At 40.2% G+C, this 21,871-nt stretch overlaps 3 protein-coding genes across 3 annotated transcripts in view; 2 read left to right on the top strand and 1 right to left on the bottom strand.

Annotated features, from left to right (window-relative positions):
- The first annotated feature begins 261 nt into the window (after positions 1–261).
- On the top strand, positions 262–8,569 carry ppp2r3c (protein phosphatase 2, regulatory subunit B'', gamma). Its single transcript, XM_034111243.2, has 13 exons — positions 262–436; positions 554–678; positions 1,821–1,925; positions 2,033–2,145; positions 2,860–2,957; positions 3,182–3,252; positions 3,340–3,472; positions 3,576–3,631; positions 6,798–6,873; positions 7,281–7,417; positions 7,688–7,825; positions 8,007–8,066; positions 8,143–8,569. The coding sequence occupies exons 1-13, from the start codon at positions 370–372 to the stop codon at positions 8,338–8,340; spliced, it is 1,377 nt and encodes a 458-aa protein (XP_033967134.1). The 5' UTR covers positions 262–369; the 3' UTR covers positions 8,341–8,569.
- A 1,637-nt stretch (positions 8,570–10,206) lies between these two features.
- On the bottom strand, positions 10,207–13,562 carry fam177a1 (family with sequence similarity 177 member A1). The gene is made up of 5 exons (XM_034111244.2): positions 13,449–13,562; positions 12,808–12,990; positions 11,726–11,792; positions 11,352–11,449; positions 10,207–10,682 (listed from the first exon to the last, which is right to left on the bottom strand). Exons 1-5 carry the CDS (start codon positions 13,515–13,517, stop codon positions 10,467–10,469), a joined length of 633 nt encoding a protein of 210 aa, XP_033967135.1. The 5' UTR covers positions 13,518–13,562; the 3' UTR covers positions 10,207–10,466.
- Positions 13,563–14,096: 534 nt separating this feature from the next.
- ttc7b (tetratricopeptide repeat domain 7B) overlaps positions 14,097–21,871 on the top strand; it is a 31,357-nt gene continuing 23,582 nt past the window's right edge. Inside the window, 6 exon segments of the mRNA XM_071207195.1 lie at positions 14,097–14,269; positions 17,028–17,182; positions 17,388–17,463; positions 18,490–18,582; positions 19,787–19,950; positions 21,207–21,328. Of these exon segments, the coding sequence (XP_071063296.1) occupies positions 14,149–14,269; positions 17,028–17,182; positions 17,388–17,463; positions 18,490–18,582; positions 19,787–19,950; positions 21,207–21,328 (731 nt within the window). The 5' untranslated portion in view covers positions 14,097–14,148.

The following is a 21,871-nucleotide window of genomic DNA, read 5'->3' as shown; positions in this document are numbered from 1 at the left end:
TGAAAAATAACCAGAGAAAGACCGGAATGCGCGATTTTGGCGGTAGAATAAAAGCGAACATTTTGTCAATTAAAACAGAAAGATAACAAATATAAATACACAATACAGCATTTTTTGAATAAATATCAATTCACATACGTTGCCTTTTTGTTAATCCTCAACCATTAGACTATGACATGTTCCAAATGTTTACAAAAGTAGACTTTTATTTTGAAATACTAAACTCAAAACGGAAGCCTTACTCTTGTTCAGTCAGTTACTTTTGGGCAGCTTGGCTACTTTAGTACACAAGTCTACTTTTGTCATGTTTTTGTCTTTTGGAATGGCTAAAATATACTGACGAAATATTTAATTGGCTTCTTAGCAAGTATGGCTAAAGAACAACAACCTCATTGGTCGGATATTTTGAAAAGAAGATTAGCAAACACCAAAAAAGGTGAGACAAAAATGTAAACTAATGTAACATACCGGCGGCTAAAGCTAGCTACTGTGGATTGATAGCTTAAGTCACCGGTTAGCTAAGTCAACATTAACTGTTGGTGTGACGTTACAGATGAGAGGAGCGAAGAGGAAAAGAAAGCAGAAGAAACAGAGCTGTTCACCAAATACTATACAGAGTGGAAGGAAGGAGGCGACAAAGACAAGTCCTACAAGACCATCCCACGATTTTACTACAGGGTATTATATTGATACATAACATACAAACCCAATGAAAAGTGTTTGCATTCATGTCGTTTTAATTGTGTTGTGGTACAAGACCAATGATTCAACCCTTGGCATCACTAAATCCCAATCACAGAATCTGCCAAACAAGTGCACTTAAATATTACATTTCAAAGAGTAATATGTAAGAACAACAATATGTAAAGTCGTATAGATTGTATTGTCGCTTAATAGAAAATAATGCCAATTTGTTGTTGAATATCACACTAACAATATCAATAGCAATAAATCGGCAGATATTAAGGTGTACCCAGTTCTGCCTTTCTGCTGCATTCAGTATTACTGCCAATATTTCCCAAAAAGTATTCAGTGATTTTCAAAAATGATTTACTAAATTCTTGAACAAATTAAAAACATTCTTGAACATCTGGATGTTCACAAAAAGTCCCAAAGTTAACAGGATTGTGCACATCAGACAAAATAGTACCTTTTTACAGAATGTAATCTCATACATTGTTACTAGTACCGGCATAACAATACATTGATCTTGATTGCTGTACGGATTAAATGATCAACGATACATATCATCATCTTTAGATACACTTGTATTTGAAAGTTTCCAATGGTATGTCTGAATCACCATTTCTGTCCAAGTGCACTCCCCTACTGGAGACTCCAGGGATGAAATTGTCTTATCATATTTTAGTTGCTTTTGTGAGTTGATACAAATGTAGCTGATTGTGTTAAATTGGCATGTGACTGTGTCTAGTATCCATCTCAGTCCCCAAAATTCATTCTAATCAAAATGGATTTGTTGCACACTTTATGATATTTGTAAATATGTTATCATTCTCAGAAGAACGATTTAATATATGGTGACGACACTTGATTTACTGGGATATTCAAAGTGCAACATCGCAGTCTTTCAAGACGTGTTTATCAGGCAAGCTCACATTGAGATGACGATAAAAAAAAAGATATTACATTAGAAAGAAGAAAACTAGTGAATGCAGTTTTCCTTCAAGGTGTCTAATGACTGTAACTCAGATGTTTTGATAATAACTGTGATGAAAATGCTCATACAGTACAATACCGAAGGGTACAGTAGAAATATTGAAACACTTGTTAGTGATGATGAGGATGATATTGCTGTGCAGCTCCCAGCAGAGGATGAAGTGTTACTTCAGAAACTGAGAGAGGAATCCAGAGCCGTGTTCCTGCAGAGGAAGAGCAGAGAGCTGCTGGACAATGAGGAACTGCAGGTAAACACTTCAGTCAGTCACAACACAATGACCTACTTCTACATGAGTCACAACATTGTAGGGTTTTATTTGATTTCTGTATACTCTTCCTCCTTGTGTTCCTGTAGAACCTGTGGTTCCTGCTCGATAAGCACCAGGTGCCTCCAGTGAGCGGGGAGGAGGCCATGATCAGCTATGAAGCCTACCTGCAGGTGGGGGAGCAGGCCGGGCCCAAGTGCAGGTGACGAACAGGAAGTAGAGGTTTACTGGCACTGCACAGTTTGGGTAACACCCCTCCCTGTGCCGGTCTTTGATGTGTTCCTGTTTGCACCAAAGATTCATTATGGGAAATCCCTCTGCTGTCACTTCTTAGATCCCTTAGGCGTCTGTGTGTCTTGCCTTTGGGTACGACTGTATTCAGGCAAACAAAACAACTGTGTCACTACTGGAAAGTTATTTTGTTGTGCTACTGAAGTACAGATTGAGGAGTTTGAGAAAAAACTCATTTTAAGAATAAACAACGTTTAAAAGTATCCATTGATGAATAATGTATTGTTGTGTTGTTTACATGTTGCAAGACACTACAGGTGAATAGAGTAAACAAATAACTAATGTATATCACCATAGATTTCCCCAGTTGAAATATTCCATGAAGACACTTTTTTTTTTATTAGGAATTATGTAGTGTTTACAATTGCAAATTATGCATTATCTTAAACCAAAACATTTAAGTAAAAATGTTCTTTTACATGTTTTTTAATGTTAATAGAAATCGGTCTTTGATGTGTAGAAGACTAATTGAATCTCGAAACGTCAAGAAAAAGGTCCCGTTAAAATAGTTCTGTATCCAGGGGAAAAAACCTAATATTGAAGATTCAAAGGCCTTTCAGATAAAATAGAGTAAGATCAAATCAAATAAGAGCTTCACTCCACTTCTCTCCTCTCTTTACTTCAGTAAATTCTTCACAGCCAGAGTGTACGCCAAGCTGCTCCACAGTGACCCCTACGGCAGGATCTCCATCATGCAGTTCTTCAACTACGTCATGAGGAAAGGTCCGGACCTTCATGTTTCCTCTTTTTACATGTTTAATATATAAAATACCTTTTAGAAGGTACAACAAATGTCAAAAAGCTCCTTTACCGTAACTTAAAAATGTTTCTAAGCATACATTAGGATATTTCCCTTTCTATTAGTTTGTTTAAGTATTTCCCAGCCTAGTTTACTGACATGGATTCATCTGAACTGGTGACTAACTTGTACTCTCTTCTGTCTGTAGTGTGGCTGCATCAGACCCGTATCGGCCTGAGTCTGTATGATGTAGCAGGACAGGGCCACCTCAGAGAGTCGGTAGGCACTTCCATCACTTAAAGACACATTTAAACAGTTTCAATGCGCTGAAATGATTCTTAAAAAGCCATCATTTTTGTGAAATAGGATCTGGAGAACTACATCCTGGAGCTGATCCCCACTCTGCCTCAGCTGGACGGACTGGAGAAGTCCTTCTACTCCTTCTACGTTTGCACCGCTGTCAGGAAGTTCTTTTTCTTCCTCGACCCCCTCCGAACAGGTGAGTGTGAACCACACACATTATACAAATGTATCTCTAAAGTAAAATATTAAATAATACATTACTTATCCTTTACTGAGAGTGTGTCTGTTTTGTTTTTCAGGAAAGATCAAAATACAGGATATATTAGCCTGCAGTTTTCTGGACGATTTATTGGAGGTAGAACCTTTTTTATTACTCTAATTCTTTTTAAGAAGTCAATGTTTTTGTTGTTGTAGGTATATGTGATAAAACGTGACAAGTTGATTTGGTTTCTACAGGACCAAACCTCATATTTTAAAGGTCCCATGTCATGCTTTTCTGGTTATTACCCGTCCCCTTGTGTGTTATGTAGCTTTTTATCAAATCAAGTTTTATTTATATAGCGATCGATTTTTGATCGAGCCAAAGTGCTGTACATACAATAAAAATACTTTGCAATAAAGTCACTTTACAACAAATACAACAGAATATCATTATGAGAATACGACACCCTCTGTCCTTAGACCAGTGGTTCCCAAAGTGGGGGGCGCAGAGGCATGACACGGGGGGCGGGGCGCGAGAGACCAGGAGGAAAAATGTTTTAAAAAAAAAAAAATCATATTTTGAAAAATGATTGATTCGAAAATAATATGATACAGTACTATTACATCTGGGTCTCTGTGTTTCATTAAAGCTCGGCTCTGTGTGTGTGTGGAACGAGCCATTTTGTGTGTGTGCGTGAGAGAGAGAACGCACCGGTACCGGAGATCGTTGATGTGAGCTTCTTGTGCTAGCGAGCTACGCTAACGGATATAAGAAGTTTTTTCAACAGCAAAGTGGAGGAGAGTCCTCTCCTGTCAGACTGAGAGCCTCAGTGAGCTAAAGGACTCTCTCAGTGTTATCTCAGTGGGTCTCGTTTTGATCACCATTAATGTAAACAATTATTTCCGAGGCACACGTTTATATGATCATTATAGTTATAAAAAAATAAGAGAATAAATTAAAAACAAGTATGAAATACTATATGACATTAAAAAATGAATAAAGTTTAAAAGGGGAGTGATTTGCATAAAAACCATAAAGAAATAGTAAATCTGTTTACAGTTCTGTTTCAAATGGATGTTGAGAGAGGTATCCATAGATCTCTTCATGTTGCTCTCAAAGTGCACCAGATTGATGCTGTTAACTTCAATATTTAGAAATCTTCCCGGGGGAGCATGCCCCCGAACCCCCCTATGTGAGGTCCACACACCACCTATAAAAATAGCACTTTACCCCTGCTTACACCTATATGCCGTGAGCTGATTATCGAGCCTTCATTGTAACAGTCGCGGGTACATTGTGTATATGCGTGGGGATTGTTGCAGTAGAAAATTCCACTGTAGCGCCCGGTACATTAATGGGAAACCCTAAATGTTTGAGCACCCTCTATGAAACGTCAAGCTACCCCACAGCACCCCCAAAATAAATCTCTGGCGCCGCCACTGAGCCTGACTATTTGTGTTGGGGGGGCCCGACTTTTTTTTTTCTCCAAAGGGGGGGGCCTGACAGAAAAAGTTTGAGAACCACTGCCTTAGACCCTCACATCATACAAGGAAAAACTTCCAGAGAGAACCCCACAGTTTAAAGGGGAAAATGGGAGAAACCTCAGGGAGAGCAACAGAGGAGGGATCCCTCTCCCAGGACGGACAGACGTGCAATAGATGCCGTGTGTAAACTGAAGAGATAATACATTTACAACATAGGTAGACCAAATGTTAGGAAATGCATGTGTCTATAATAAGAAGATGAATCCATGAGGATGTCAGCAATCCTGTGGGAGCCATCAGGGAAGTAGTATGGTGAGAGTCAGGCAGGACCGCAGAGACAGGTTCAGCCACGACTTGAAGTCCAGGACTCAAATCCAGGACTCAGGATCCAGGACTCAGGACCGCAGCAACAGGATCAGCCACGACTCAGGATCCCGGCGTAGATATAGACACAACAGAGACATTTGGGGGAAGCTGGGTTAATCGGAACATGAGAGTACACACAGGTACAGACAGACAGAAGGAAGAAGTAAGGTGTCCCCCGACAGTCTAAGCCTATAGCAGCAAAACTAACGTGTCTACGAACATGCACTCCTTAGGATAGGTTGAGGAAAAAGGGTAGCAAGTAATTTGTAAGGAACAGAGGTGGAGAGGCACACGCAGGGAGAAAGGTCCCCACTGGAACCTTGATTGGAATAGGTGAGAGGTAGGTAAGGAGGTACGCTGTGACTACGCATGTAAACAGTCTGCAGAGTCACAAACCCTCAAAGTACACCCTGTAGCGAGTACAACTCTAACACGAAAAGACCAGTCTGTGCTGCCCCAGAACGCCTCGTTGGAGATCTTGCTGGGTACAGTGACGTGACCATACCCAAATGATGAAGATTGAAGATTCAACGTATTGTCATTACGTAGTATACTGTAGGTATACTATGTAACGAAACAGTTTCTCTGCATTTGACCCATCCTAGTGTTAGGAGCAGTGGGCTGCCATTATGTACGGCACCCGGGGGCCATTGGTCCAAAATGGACCAATCCGTGGAGCTCCTCACACAACAGGATCCCTTGGCGTCACTACCAAACGCAGTGAACGTTGGTAATAGACGAGTTGGGATGGCGGAGAAATTCTCTCTGCAGACCCATTCTCACAGCGTTTATCAACCTTTTTCTTACTCAATATCAAGCCACACTTATTGTTTTTACTTCGGCTGTGAGTGTTTGTGTGTGCTCAGGATGAGTTTCGCGCTGTCTCGCAGACCCCACGCAGCAACCAGGAAACCACACCAGTAACCCTGTTCACACTGTCCGCTCCTCGCAGCAGAGAGCCGCGCAACGTCCCGCCAACACGGCACCCAGACCCCACGCAGCATTCTCATCTGTTTGTCATTACTGGGGTCATTTTCTGGTTGCTAACAAACGCCATTGTGACACATAATCACTGATGTTCCGCTGTAACGGTGGTGGACTAATCAGAACAGAGTGGGCGAGCTGACCAATCAGAGCACAGTGGGCTCACAGGGAGGGGGGGGGGGGGCAGGAGCTCCAACAAGGCGTTTAGGACAGAGAGTGAATACACATACAGCACTATACAGAGATGCTGTGAGAAACCAATTGAACAATGTCAATCTATTCTAGAAGACCTCAACAATGGGATTATGATCAGTAGAAATGGCCATGTCATGGGACCTTTAAAAGAGGATCGTAGCTCTTTATCTGGAATAATACTGTCTTATATCAAATTGTAAGGCCAATATTCCCACCAGTGTACAGACCAGCTGATGTCATGTTTTTCTTCCTCTCTATTTCTCTGTTCTCCTCTTCCTCTCTGCTCCTAGTTGAGAGACGAGGAGCTGTCTAAAGAGAGTCAGGAGTCCAACTGGTTCTCTGCCCCCTCAGCTCTCAGAGTCTACGGTGAGAAAATGTCTAAGCGTGAATGTCAGGCTTCCAGTCTCTCATCAAGTCTTCATGATGATCCTAAGGAATGTTATCGGCTTATAAATCAAATATTACATGAACTAACCAAACACAAATACTTTTGTGGGTGCAGAAACTGGGATATTGAGTCATTAGAAATAGAGTAACTTGGCTTTGTCAGTGTAGGGAATCCGGAAAAACGATAGACTAGAGCAAGTCACTGGTCATGATTTTGTTTCTATTACTTGTGGACTTGTATGCCTCACAGCCGGTTGGACTGAAATTGTGGTCAAAGGCGATGACATTTCTTTGACATAAATAACAGTAACCTCAAGTTGGCTGGTTTTGCAGAATGAAACACCCACCAAAGTTGATTCCAGTTATGATGTGTTGTATCATTACAGGCCAGTACCTGAACCTGGATAAGGACCACAACGGCATGCTGAGCAAAGAGGAGCTCTCACGCTACGGCACTGCCACGCTCACCTCCGTCTTCCTGGACAGAGTGTTCCAGGAGTGCCTCACCTACGACGGGGAAATGGTACGATCAGAAACAGAGTTATCACACAAAGGTCCTGGAACTCAATTGTTACTCTAGTGGTTTCTAATCAATAGTGTTGCAGAGCGATGTCTAACAAAAAGACTGAAATGGCACATAAGTGGTGAACAGGGTTTAGACTTTTTATTCATTTGAAAATTACTACACCTCTCCTCTTATGCATCCTTTTATGTTACGGACTCTTGTGTCCTGGGTCTAAGTTGTACATGTAGATTAAGAATGAATAATTGTGTGTCTCTTCCTTTACCTCAGGACTATAAGACCTATCTAGACTTTGTGTTGGCGTTGGAGAACAGGAAGGAGCCGGCAGCGTTGCAGTACATTTTCAAACTTTTGGACATGGAGAATCGAGGATACCTCAACGTGTTCTCCCTCAACTTTTTCTTCAGGGTAAATTCTCATCCTAGATCCTCTCATTCCTTTTAAAAAAAAAATTATTCTTATTTATTTTATTAGTTTCCTTATTTATTTATTTTTTTAAGGCTATACTACATTCCTTGTATATTTGTATGGATGTCAGAAATACAAGAATACACACATCTGTGATGCTGTTGCATGTTCTGTTCTCCAGGCCATTCAGGAGCAGATGAAAGTCCACGGACAGGAGCAGGTCACGTTCCAGGATGTAAAGGTAAAGTTCACACAAATCCAGACTTTTTGGGGTTTTTGGGTGAAGAATTGAGTTTCTGATCGCTGCCTCTCCTCAGGATGAGATCTACGACATGGTGAAGCCTAAAGACCCCTACAAGATCACCCTCCAGGACTTGGTGAACAGTTGCCAGGGCGACACAGTCACCAGCATCCTGATCGATCTCAACGGCTTCTGGACCTACGAGAACAGAGAGGTGCTGGTTGCCAGCGACAACGACGGCAGCAGCAGCACGGCAGATCTGGACGACAACTGAAGATTATGTGGCAGAAGAGACGCGCCTGGTACCAACGTTTCACTCCCAAGCTGAAAGCACTGAACACTTCCTGTTTCCCAGAGCCTGGAGAAATGAATGGATTGATGGAAGGAGGAGACAGTGCTTTTTGTTCCTGACTGCTATGTTCCTGTATGGAAGATGGCATACATGTGTTTTTGTCTTTGACCTTTTTTAAATAAATGTTTCCTTAAAGTTCCTTTCCTCACAATGCCTACATGCTTCACTTTTCTTTGTATAATAGAAATGTCCTTTAAAATTCAATTGAAAGTGGCTATAATGGATGGCTCACTCAAGTTAATTTGAAAACAAGGTGGACGAATATTGGACATACATATGTAGGTTGCCATGTCAACCTAAAACAACCACTTCAAAAATTACGATATATATTTGTAACTCCTTGAGATTTTCCTTTTCTATATTTCAGTAATTGAAAATAGTAAATGATCAGGCTAAAACAAAACCTTCTGTAGTAGTAAAAAGAGGGTTTGGATTCCTTTAGAATACAATGGGATAGCTATTTGTTTTCCACTTCTTCCTTATCCCACCATTTTAATTGTTTCTCTCTTTACAGTTTTCCCAGTGTTACGGGGTTTGTTTTGTTAGTGAAGAGGCGAGAAACATATGAATATATATATATAAATCTAATGTGAGGTTCTGTAAGTCACCTTGTTTTCTCCGTTTATATATATATTGTTTTTTTCCTGTTTCTATCAATGTTGTACCTGTAGTTGCTTTTCACCTTTAATATTGTTTTTTTGAAATATTGTGTATAAAATTAAAAACAGAAGAACCTTTTGAATGTTTAACAGTTTTATTAACACAGAAAATATAAATATGTATACACACATATTCAATAAAGGATTGTTAAAATAACTTTAGCACATTGGAACTTTTTATACATTTAAAAAGCACAACTAACATCCTTCATTGCTACAGACAGACCTTCTCCCACAGCGTTATCAACATACTGATGCGGTGCAATCTAGCTCTCACTACTTCTCTAACGCCCATATATAAATCTCTTCCATTGTCATCTCTGTGAATCTGAACCATTGCAGGCTGAGATGTGACGTCGCTCAGACATGTGGGAGGATACAAGTATCAATAAGCAGCTTACGATAGCTCAGTCTCAGCATTACGCCGCTACACTCAGACGCTTCAACAAGGACACTTTGAGAGGAACCCTCAACAACAACATGAAGGCAATAGTGTAGAATCTAGATCATTCCTCAACAATACATTTGAGTACCATCAGATTGTATAACTAAATCAATATTTGCCAAAATGTGCCCTTTCTTGAAGAAAACAATTACCATAGGTTGTTTCTTTTTGTCAATTGATATCATCACAGAATCACAATGTTTACATAGAAAGAAGTACAAAGAAATTGTAACGTGTCTGAGTATTAAAGTACATTTGAACAAAAACTGCTACTTCTTACACGGCTCCAAATCTCAATGACATAGATCCACCTGCACAATAGTGGTGCAACACTCATCTCCATCTTAAAAGACACTATAGTGACCAGGAGGTTTTTTAAGTCCATCAATACACTAGGCACAGAGAGGAATTGGATCTTAGTGATACGAGTGGCACGAAATCAGTTAGTATATGCTGCCAAGTACAGACCTTATAGAACACCTGCAGAAAGATGCTTATGCCAGGTAGATATTATTAGCCAATATGTGAAACCAAATGTTACTCCTGTGGATGTTGGATGCCATAACTCGGGTGGTGTCTCAACAAACGTGGCTAATGTTATGAAATGTCTGACTTTGCATATATCCAGGAGTAGAATCATGTGTGTGTTCATGCTCGGGGAGGAAGGATCTATTTCTCAAACAGTTCAACATCCAGCCTTTATTTCCCTTTATCAATTGAACCTTCTTCTGGTCCACAAAACAGTTCAAAGATACCTCTCGGTGTTGCATAGGATTGAAATGCCCTTTAAATTCACAGGTACAGCGAGTGCAGTCACTGCTATAGCCCTTTGTATTTCTCCCTGCACTGACTACTATCAAATAAACAAATAACAGCATTAATAATCTATAAAGCAAAGTAAATGTATGTTTTCGGACTTGTAACGGAGAGAAATGTGGGAGTTTTCATGAGGGCAGGGGGGAGGGGACTCTGTTGGTCTCTGCGGTGGTGAGAGGAGCTTCAGGTTCCAGCTCGAAGCTAATGTTTACAAAGGAGGCTCTGGAAGCTTCCGGCTGCTCCACGGTGGCAGGGTGGGGGTCGTCCTGCTCGCCACTGCGCTGGTCTGCAAAGCGATGCTCCGCAGTGTCAGCCAGACGGTTCTCCTCCTCTTCCTCCTCCTCCTGCGGGACAGTGGAGAGTGTTGCTTTTAGTACTACTTATCTATTGTTTGACATTTGTTTTTTGTGTTCCTGCTCCAGCCATTGCGCAAACAGTTTCAAAAGGTGTGACTTTATATATATTTACTTATTATACGGCTTAGTTGAACACTCGATTCTGATTTGTCAATTTGGACATTCAGCCATCTGCTCTTTTTCGATAGCAGACCGTTGCTAAGGATGCTCCGATCAAAAGACTATGTGTGGTCATATCAATCCGCAGAAAAAGAAGTCCGGTCAATTTTACATCAGTTATATCCCAAAACATAATTTGTTTTCCTCTACCAGAAAACACCATGAAATACTTTTTCAATATTCATTTTTATATTTGTGGACAGCATGAAACTTTGCATTATTGATGGCTAAACTGTCCCCAGTAAAGAAAAGAAAAAGTTATGCACAGTACAACAGACTATTTTGGTCAAAGGGACAAAATACTATCATTTTAAAATCAATCAAATCTTTTTTAATTGACTATTGTGGAGTCAAATTATTATTTTATTAAGTAAGAAGACGTGTAATAATTTGAGTCATTTGCAGCGAGCTGGTCCTTATTGAGAAAAGAATCATCCCTTATATAAATACATATACATTGCAATGAAACTCAAGGATGTGTGTGCACATGTGTCCTACCTCTTTCTTTATGCGGTAGTATTCATCTATAGCGTACTGGTATTTAGGAGAAGTGATGCCGAACAGTGAAGCCAGTCTCTCTCCCATGAAGTCACACACTACAGAACAGAAACATACACTCATTATATATATATATATATATATATATCTTCTTCAACCTTTTGATATGAAGGAATACAAATTCAAGATAAAAAATGTTTGAAGTTAAAGCATCTTATTTGAATGTTTGCTAATTTCCCAGTATTTCTGCAGAGTATTTATAACATTGTAATGATTGACTTGGTCTGGAACAACTCTAAAAATCTCTTGACATTTCCGAACCAGGTGCGATTGGTACTTGCTAGCATGAGTGCCAACTGACAGATCTTCTTTACCTGAGATAGTAGAAGTGCCCATTCTCCACATGTGGAACCAGAAGTATGGACCCCAGGTCAGTTTGGACTAAAATTAGGAGAACATGAAAATTAAAAACACAAAAGAACACCAGTGACCTAAGAACGCATCATCACATTATTGAAGCAGAGAGGGCCGGGACCCATGATTAGAAGAAGGGACATTTTCCAAGGACCCCCTCATAATTGTAATAACAAGTATGCTTAGGCTTGAAACACATTGGAACTATTGTAAATTAAAACTCTTCCACTTAAACACATTGCACTTTTTATGATACTGCACACTTTTTTTTTTTTTTTTATTTATCCTTTATTTATCCAGGAATGTCCCATTGAGATACAAGATCTCTTCTACTTTAACTATTTATTTTTTGGACCACCTGGCAGATTGCTGAGGATACCACTTTGAAAATGAATAATTGATTAGTTGTTTGACAGGGAAAAACCACAACAATTATATTCACTTTTAATCATAAACATCGTTTTTAATGCAAAAGGGCTTTTTTCAGCTTCTCATATGTGAACATTGTCTGTTTCTCTCTGTTTGATATCATAATAAAGGACATGCCTTTTGTTTCCGACTGACATTTAGCACTATTTTCTTAAATGTTATAAACCAAAGCATTAATTAAGGAAATAATTGCCAGAAAAATCAATAATGCAACATATCTTTAGTTTCTGCCCTACCCAAAGTCATCTTTTCTAAAGCTGCAGTGTAATGATAAGGAACTGCACGATTGAACTTAACAGCCTTTTGATTTGACTGTCGTATTGCTGTAAATGATTGCTGCCGGGTGAATAAAGGATTTATAATGCTGACTCCACCACTGTATTTCCAAATAACATCCCGAGCAGAAGCCAAAGTCAGATTGATTTAATATATCCAACACATTTGAGGCTATTTGTTGATGTTTTAGGCTTCTTATGCATAGCCACATTGTAATGGATTTGCATATGACAGGTCAGTAAGATTGCTCTAACACTTCACAAGGGATATGCCGTAGATCTGAGGCTTGTTTAGAGTCTGTACAATCCTGTTGGTTTCAGTAAAGTGAGTTTCAAACCGTATCAGGTAAGACATCTCTCTTCACAGGCTCCTCCACTTCCTCCTCTTCATCGGTGCTGTACTCCTCCATGGTCTCTCCACTGGCAAAGAAGATGGTCCTGCGAGGAACCTTCACTTTGCCCTGCCTCCCCGCAGAGTCCCCCATTTCCACCCTCTCAAGGTCTGTCTCTCCTTTTAGACCCTGTCAGGACAGACCATACGTGTATATCATTTCATCACCAGTGTAATTAGTAATATAGAATATGTTATTTATAGTTATTGCTTTTAGACAAGGCGCGAGCATGCCAACAGATATGGGCATGGTGTTTGATGTGCCCTCCCACACTGGCTGCATATTTGCCACAATGAACTCGTAAAAAGTAAAACATGACAAACTCAACTACCTACAAAGTAGTTTATTAACTTGATAAGAAGTAAATTATAAATCCTAATATGGTGTAACTACAAAGTACGGTAAGTCAAGTAAATAGTCTCAAATGTTTTAACAAAAGTTTAAGTTAGCTTATTAGCTAGCTACTTTGTTTGTTTGTTGACGGTTAGCTTCGCGGCTAAGGAAGTAATCCACTGTTAATACAAAAAGTCAGTGTTTTATCATTCACAAACAAGAAAACCGAATAAAGTAGTATAACACGGACTCACCTTATCAGTTTCCATAGTTTGCCCCAGTGAAACATTCACATTCGTTAAATACAAAGACAAATCTGCCATCGCAGTCACTCCTTCCACCTCACAACGATGTGGTTGTCTGGGTACTGCGTGCTCACTTCCTATCTGACTTTTTCAGAATAAAAGCCTTCCTTGCTAAAAAATAACTATTGATAACTGTTTTGCTGCACATTTTGTATAGAAGTAACAATAAATAAAAATGTATTAGACTAATTGTTGATCAATATTTGGGGACATTTAGTGAGTGTGACTGTGTGCATCTAGACTCTAGAGAAAGAAAACAACGCATAAATAATGTAATTAGTTAGATATTAAGAGCAAGCATAAACAGTTATAGAAAAAAATCTAAATCAATAATGTTTTAAAACTATAACCATACACAGTGTGTGAAAGTAACTTGATCAATTTAAACACATTGTATTAAGAATCTGAACCCTTCTGTGGATGGTGGTTATAAATATGCTATAATATATATGAATATATTACATATAATATAAAAAGTAATCAGTCATTTTTTGTATTTTCATAAACTTGGAACCATTGGTTTTTGAAGCTTTATTTTTGAAATTATTGAGCGGAAGCTGTCTTTGTACTTCACGGTAGCTTGTCTCCTGTACAGCGAGAGGGATTCTCCTCCTGTGGTGTTTTGGTCCAGGCGAGCCCACTCTCAAAAATGACAGCAAGGAAGTCTGGCTCACGACTGGAGACCGAGATAGAGCGGTGCCGTTCAGAGAGTCAATGGGACAAGATACCGGAGCTAGTACGACAGCTCTCGGCCAAACTCATATCAAACGGTAAGCAGTGTGCGGGTGTTTGGTTCATTCAGTCTGTAAGGCCTGCTCCCTGCTCTCAGTCCTCGGCACTTCCTGACAGAAGAAGCCGAGCCTGGGAGTTTTACTGCACTGTGCTGTGACAGCTAGTTAGCTAGCAAAGGTCAAGCACCAGAATTATTCATTTTTACAGAGGATTTAACCATATTTGGGCAGTATGGTGTGTGTACACAATGAGATACTTAGATAAGGAGACCTTAGCTTAGTTCCTGTTATAGTTCTGCCCTCTCCTGTCAAGCGGAACTACAAACACCTGTCATTAGGTGAATGTATTAACTTTACGTCAATGATAAACTATTCAGTCGCCTATTATCGACATTCAAAAAACCTTCATATCAAAATTACAATATTGTTTTACCTTTCTTAAAGTGGGTAATATGTCCTTCAGTTGAGAACTTGATAATGTCGAATTGACTGTATCTAGAATATTCTATGTATTAGTTGTATGCTTTAACATTAGCCCTGCCCCTATGTATCGTACACACTTTCTAAATTGCGCTAATTGCAGTGATGGTTTCGCCTCGCAGAGTCTAGCTTCACTTAACTTCGCTGTGTGGCTAGCAGGCGTGATGCTACATGATAGCTGTCAAACTCCTCGCTGATACTGATGCTGAATTGTAAACGGCATTTTTTCATTCATTCATTCATTCATTCAAACCTTTATTTAACCAGGTGGTCCCATTGAGATCATCATCTCTTTTTCAAGGGAGACCTGTCAACATGTTACAACATGAACACAAAACAACTAGGGTTGCCAGAAACTGACCATGATCAAAATCGATTATTCGGCAGCCCTGGCGAAAAGAAAAAAAAATACATAAAAAAATATATATAAATAAAATCGATTTTTTTTAAAATAATATTCGATTATGGAGACTGTAGCGAATAATCGAATAATCGCTGGCATCCCTAAACACAACAGATAACACTAAAGGACATCGTATTTACAGGGCCACATTTACATACCTAGAGACATTGACAAGTACCAACAGTTTCAAGTATCATTGCACCTATCCGAGCTCTAAAAACAGGCAGTGGAAGACTGTTCCAAACAAGAGGAGCTGCGCACATAAAAGCTTTCGTACCTAAGTCAGTCCTTGCACTTGGCACATGTAACAAAACCACATCATGTGATCTCAGGCAATAGCTACCTGCACCTCTCAGATCAGAGAGCAGATGTAAGACGGGACTTTACCCAACATGGCTTTATAAATGAACATGTACCAATGACTGAGTCTCCGTACAGTAAGTGAAGGCCAACCTGCCCTGGCATACAGGGTGCAGTGATGAGTAAGTGCTTTACAGTTAGTGACACATCTCAGTGCGCTGTGATAGGCGGCATCTAACTTGTGCAGGTAATGGGCGGATCATCATATTCCAGCACAGGTAGAAAGGTCACGGAGACTAGCCTTTTCCTGGCCTCAAGTGAGACACAGGGCTAATTTGAAAGAGTGCTAACAAATAAATAAAAAAAACATGTAAACAGTATGATATCCCATCATGCCATGCAATTGAAATCGACCCATTGACATGCGTGTCTGCCATGTACGTCATGGTAGAGCCTTGTTTGTATGGTGTCCTCCTTGCTAGCCTCCAGTGGTTTCACTTGTCACCGTACTGCAGTGATGTGTACGTGTGAAAGACTCTGTGACAGCACTATTGTTAATAAAAAGCGCTATAGATTGAATCAAATGGTAAGTGAGTCACAGCCAAGCAGCAAATATTCGGAACTGCTCGTGTTCGATCGCACACTTCATGCAGGCTTGTGGCACCATTACAGAAATGTTGTTAGAGCTTTAAACTGTAACAGAGAATCCCCTGAGGACAAAAAGATTGCATTCAAATAATTGTATAAAGCTTTGCAACCTTGAAAAAACATATTTTCCCATCTTTATATTTAAGAGAAAACGTTTCAAAATGTTATTCTCACATACCAACACCAACCTTTACGACACATTTACAACTGTGGACATGTGGATGTTGCAGAGTGGTTCTATGGTGGAATGTACTGTGGCTCCTGAGAGGTGAGCCGGTCCCTGGCTGGCATGAGCTACAGGATCATTGCTGGCTTCACACTCTGACCCTCTCGACACAGTGCAGCACGCTTCAGAAGCTTAGGCCGTACGTTCAGCTGCCCGGTATGTGTGTAAGCACCGCAGTGTTTCTCTGTCACACGTGTTTACAATACCTACATTGTATGTACATGAATACACTGAACCCTAAAGCGGTCACATTGGCATTAGAAAGCGATCTTATTTCGATTTCAAATGTTAAATTCATTGTTTTTTTTATTTACCCTTAGATTGACCTTCCAACTTTGCACTATATATCAACCTCAGATACAACTGTCTTCTAACAGTAAGGTGATTGACAGAAGTATAATCACCAACTGTTTGGATAATGTGTGTGTGTGTGTGTGTGTGTGTGTGTGTGTGTGTGTGTGTGTGTGTGTGTGTGTGTGTGTGTGTGTGTGTGTGTGTGTGTGTGTGTGTGTGTGTGTGTGTGTGTGTGTGTGTGTGTGTGTGTGTGTGTGTGTGTGTGTGTGTGTGTGTGTGTGTGTGTGTGTGTGTGTGTGTGTGTGTGTGTGTGTGTGTGTGTGTGTGTGTGTGTGTGTGTGTGTGTGTGTGTGTGTGTGTGTGTGTGTGTGTGTGTGTGTGTGTGTGTGTGTGTGTGTGTGTGTGTGTGTGTGTGTGTGTGTGTGTGTGTGTGTGTGTGTGTGTAGATGACCTAGGGGAGTTGTTGCTGGGAGAATGCAAGCTTCAGACGTACCTGAAGGAGAACCCCATCAAACAGGGGGCCAGTCCCAGGGGCCCGCGACCTAAGCTGGTGGAGGTCAGGAAACACCTGACTGCGGCTCTGGACAGAGGGAACCTCAAGGTAACTGTGGAGGAAGTATTCCTTCATATTGTTCCTTATTCATTTTACTTATGGAGTTTTGGTTTCTGTAACATATTTAGGGCCACAGAAAGGATTCATTTAAGGTTTTAACATCAGTAGAAAGAACATCTGCAGACGGAAACCAAGCACATTGAAGTCAACGACACTAAAGAGAGATACATGGTGTTATGTGTCTCTGTTTCAGGCCGATTACCTGCAGGAAGCCAGCCTGCTGATGGCCAAGCTGTGCTATGTGGAGGGAGAACACCGAGACGCTTTAGGTAACCTACATGCTCCTATGGCTCACACTGTAATGTCAGCGAAGGGACGGACCACATCGATAACTCAAATGTGTTTTACTTCCCTGTAGTTCTATGTATCATAATAGACTATTTCAGTGTGTGTCACTTGGTATCTGAATTGCATTATCTCCAAATATAATAGAACTACTTGGCGCTCGGCTTGTGTTCAAAGCGCAAGAATGAACATTTGACACAGTTCTGAGTAATGTCTCGTCCCACAAATCCACGCCCAGTTGCTCGTAAGATAATTCACAGACATTGTTGTGAGCTTTTTCATGCAGGAACTATTTTTCGAGGTGCCAACCGTATCACTGCTCAGAAGAAGCGTGCTCCTACTCATGGACAAGGGGCTCATGCTAACTCATTGGTGGATGTAGTTCGGTAGAAAGAAAGTAGTTCCTAAATGAAACTGTCACAACAAAGTCTTTATATCTGAAAAGAGACATTGCTGTTAGTTCAAATGTATTTATTTGTTGGCGCTTTGAGCACCACTCGAGTGCCATTCAGTTCCATTACATTGGAGAAAAGGCATACTCCTCTGTGGCCAATATCGCCAATACTGGGCAGCTCGCACCAAAACAATATACATTGATAAATAGCGCTAAAGGTAAGAGCAAAAATATGTGTTTATTCATTTGGGATTAATTTTCCCATCAAAAAAGACAGATTTTTGTAAGGTAGGGCTGCATAATTATATCATGTTTTCTTATCGCCTAAAGGGCTTGTTTGTCACATCGCAGGAAGCATAATGTTTGTAAAAGGCTGTATATACTTCTTAGATACCATTTGAAGGACACATTGTGGATCTGCAGAGATGTTTATAATATAGTTGTTTTAATGTAAATGAGAATAATGAGGCAAAATGATCAATCTTTTAAATATCGTTAATCATATCGCGATTGCAAATCAGTCAAAATAATTGCGTTTCATAATTGTTTGCAGCCCTAGTTGTATGTGTATAATACTAGTGTATTTACATATTTCTCCATAATGATGTATTGACAGGTCACTACAGCAGGGTGATCCTGGAGGACATGCAGCTGGGGGGGGCTCCTGTGTACAGGCTGTCCATGATAGCAGAGGCGTATGCTACTAAAGGTCTACACACACACACACACACACACACACACAATCTTTTTTGTCTTGTGCTTCCTAATCTTTCTAATAATTGATCTTTATTTCTGCACTACTGCTTTCCTCCACATGATGGCAGTAGAGTGTCATATGAAGAAATGCACACATCTGTGGCTCCTCTTGAATCATTGTATTGCTGTCATTCATCCATGTGACTGGACACGAGTTGCTTGGACAGTTGCTGCCTGTCATTTATGATTGATAAGATATTAACGTAATGACATAAATGATTTATTATATTTTGAGACAAAAACAGATAATCTATAAGAGAAGATGATCTTCCAAGTGTCAAAAATATATATATTCTAATAGATTAAAAGACTCAAATTAATTTGGGGCACGTGTAATCCTTCACGCCATTAGCCTCGTCAGTTTAAAAAGATTGGATTTTGATACCTTTCATGAAAAAACAGAATTTGAATATTGACTAAATAGAATGTGTGATGTTTAACAAGCCAAAGTAGACCATTCCATTGATTATTATACTTAAGGACAATGTGATTAAGACTGAATCTTTATATACTTTTATAGAAAAAAGATACATTAAAAGATTGTTCTCTTTTTGAAGCCTGCATTTATCTGTAATGGCGATTTGTTCTTGAACCAAAGAACAAACAAAACAAAATCAACCGGCCACAGAGGCACCAGCTAGCCAAGCGTACGCAGGATGAAGCCCATTGTCCAGGTCCATCCGGTTGGTTTCCCTTTGGTTTCATATATTTTACATACAAATATCGAAGGCTTCACGTCATCTCTTTTCCTGATAACAAAACATACACTATTTCTCGGTGCCCAATCATTCATTACATTACATGTCATTTGTCAGACGCTTTTATCCAAAGCGACTTACATACTCAATACGGTGGCCAATCCCCACAGGAGCACTTTGGGGTGAAGTGTCTCAGGGACACAGCGACATGCTGACTGCAGTGGGATTTGAACCTGTGCTGCCCTGATCCCAACACCAACGCACATGGCACTGCACCACACGCCTCCCCTCATTCCTCCAGTTGAATATCCAAATCACCCGGTGCCTGAAGCTGCCTTCAAAAATACTTCTAAAATTAATTTGAATACTGATCACGTTTGAGATTAACATTAAAAGAAGAATTAACTCATGGCGTTTATCACTCTTAAATCATTTTAATTTTCCGTATGTCTCCTTTAGGACTGTGCCTGGAGAAGGTCCCGGCCGCCTCTCCGGCTCTGTCCAATCAGAACACTGGGTCTCCAGCGTCCAATAGGAGCGCAACAGACCGGGAGCAGGATATCATCACCTGCTATGAAAAGTCTGGAGACATCGCGCTGCTCTACCTGCAGGAGGCTGAGAAGGTGTGTCATGTGATCTTAAATAAGGCCTCTTCTTTTCAGAGTGTGGCGTACTTGTTTTCTATTGCAGTGTCGTTATACAAACACTCATTAGAAATCCTGTCGGCACCTGGACCCTGCCGTCCCTGTGGGTGTGGGAAACGGAATATTCTGCTGACAGCGTGCACGTTTGACAAATGTGTCGGCGCCCATGACAGCCAACTGGCAAACTCACCCCTTCCTGTTGATTTGGAGAAAGGATGCAGGAGGCAGACAGCAAACCGTCTCAACCTTTTAATGACACTTCATTTCCTGTGAGATGAGTTGTATGAACTCATGGCCTTATACAACGGAAGGTTTATTACATGGTATGATGATGTTACCTCAATACACAGTGAATGTGGTTTGGAGGGACAGCAACATGATTTATAGAGATATTTTAAAGTATTTTAGTTATATTAAGTTAGGATAGTGTTAGAACTAATCATTTTATTTATAATATACCAAATACTAGTGAGAACTACACATCACAATTTCTTAAAAGTAAAAGTTCAAATGTCCAAAACCCAATAATACTCAGTTAATTATCATAAAGAAAGTCATGGACAATAGTTTCAAAACGGCTTGGCTGATTCGGACCATTTTGGAGTGGTGTTGGCGGAAGTTGAGGATGAGTCCATTCCTGACATTATCAGGATCAAAAATGGCACTTTTAACCAGAAAATGACAAATCTCTTTGCGCTGATTTGATTAATTTTGGGTTGATTTGGAAGATTTAGGGGACTCTGGATCATTTGGATTGGACAGATTACACCATTTGCCATTGTTGACCCTGAACATGTGAGAAATGGACTCAATAACCTCCAAAACCACTCTAAAATATTCCAATTCCCCCAGGTCATTTAAAAAATATTTCTAACATATGCTATAATGCCTTTCGTTTAAATGAACAAATTGTCCAACTTATGCAAGTTTGCATCGAGCAGTTTCTATGTGCTTGGGGCCCGTTCCATACATTCTGGGTTCACTCTGCTGCAACTAGACTGTAGTGTTTTCCTCTGAGAATAAACTGTCCAAGATTAATATACAAAAAGACAATCTGTTATTTAAATAAACATATATCTGGTACACTGAAAAATATATTTGTTATGAAAATAGGTTTTCCTTATTGATATACGATGACCGTTAGAAGCAGTATTTTACATCACTAATATACTTTCAGCTGCCTTGCATTTTGTGTTCACTTCTTCTTCTTCTTTTCCCCCTGTGTGTTTCTGCAGGCGTTGTCAGCAGGAATTCAGAACCGCAGCCCGAAGCCCGGCCCGACCGCCCAGGACCTGGAACTGGGCTACTTCCTGGAGACGGGCCTGCAGAGGGCACACGTCATCCACTTCAAGAACGGGTAAGACAGGGAAACGGGCGGAGGACAAATCAATACAGGAGACATCTGAGAGAATCACTAAACAGAGATTTTTAAATAAACAAACATGTTTCAAATGAGTTTTGAAAAGGTATGAGTTGCCCAAAACAAATACCAACTTTCTGTGAACACATCCCGCCCACTTTGTAGGTGTCGTGTTAAAAGCAGCGGACAGGTTGATAATGGCAGAGAAGTGTGAGCACGGTTGAATAACAAACGCAGTGCAGCACAGTGTTGTTTACAGCACAATCTGAAAAGTGTTCTCTCAGTGCTGGCTCATTGGCTTTGCTATTACTTCAGTATTAAGTGACTTCAATTAAAGACAGTGGCTGCTTCTCAATGTCAAGGAAGGATCCTTCTGAGCCTCTATTTCAAGGATGCTACGTCATCGAATCCCGCCGAAGGACTGTTCCAATGTACTGGATTCTTGGAATTCTACCGAGGACTGAGTCCTTCGTTGCAGAACATTTCAAGACTGCTCATGTGTATCCTCGGTGGTCTTAAATTACCCACAATTCTTTGCGC

Source organism: Pseudochaenichthys georgianus, chromosome 22 (assembly GCF_902827115.2).
Source record: "Pseudochaenichthys georgianus chromosome 22, fPseGeo1.2, whole genome shotgun sequence".
NCBI classification, from domain to species: domain Eukaryota; kingdom Metazoa; phylum Chordata; class Actinopteri; order Perciformes; family Channichthyidae; genus Pseudochaenichthys; species Pseudochaenichthys georgianus.
The sequence above is the reverse complement of the archived record's forward strand: the minus strand, read 5'-3'. Positions and strand labels throughout refer to the sequence as shown.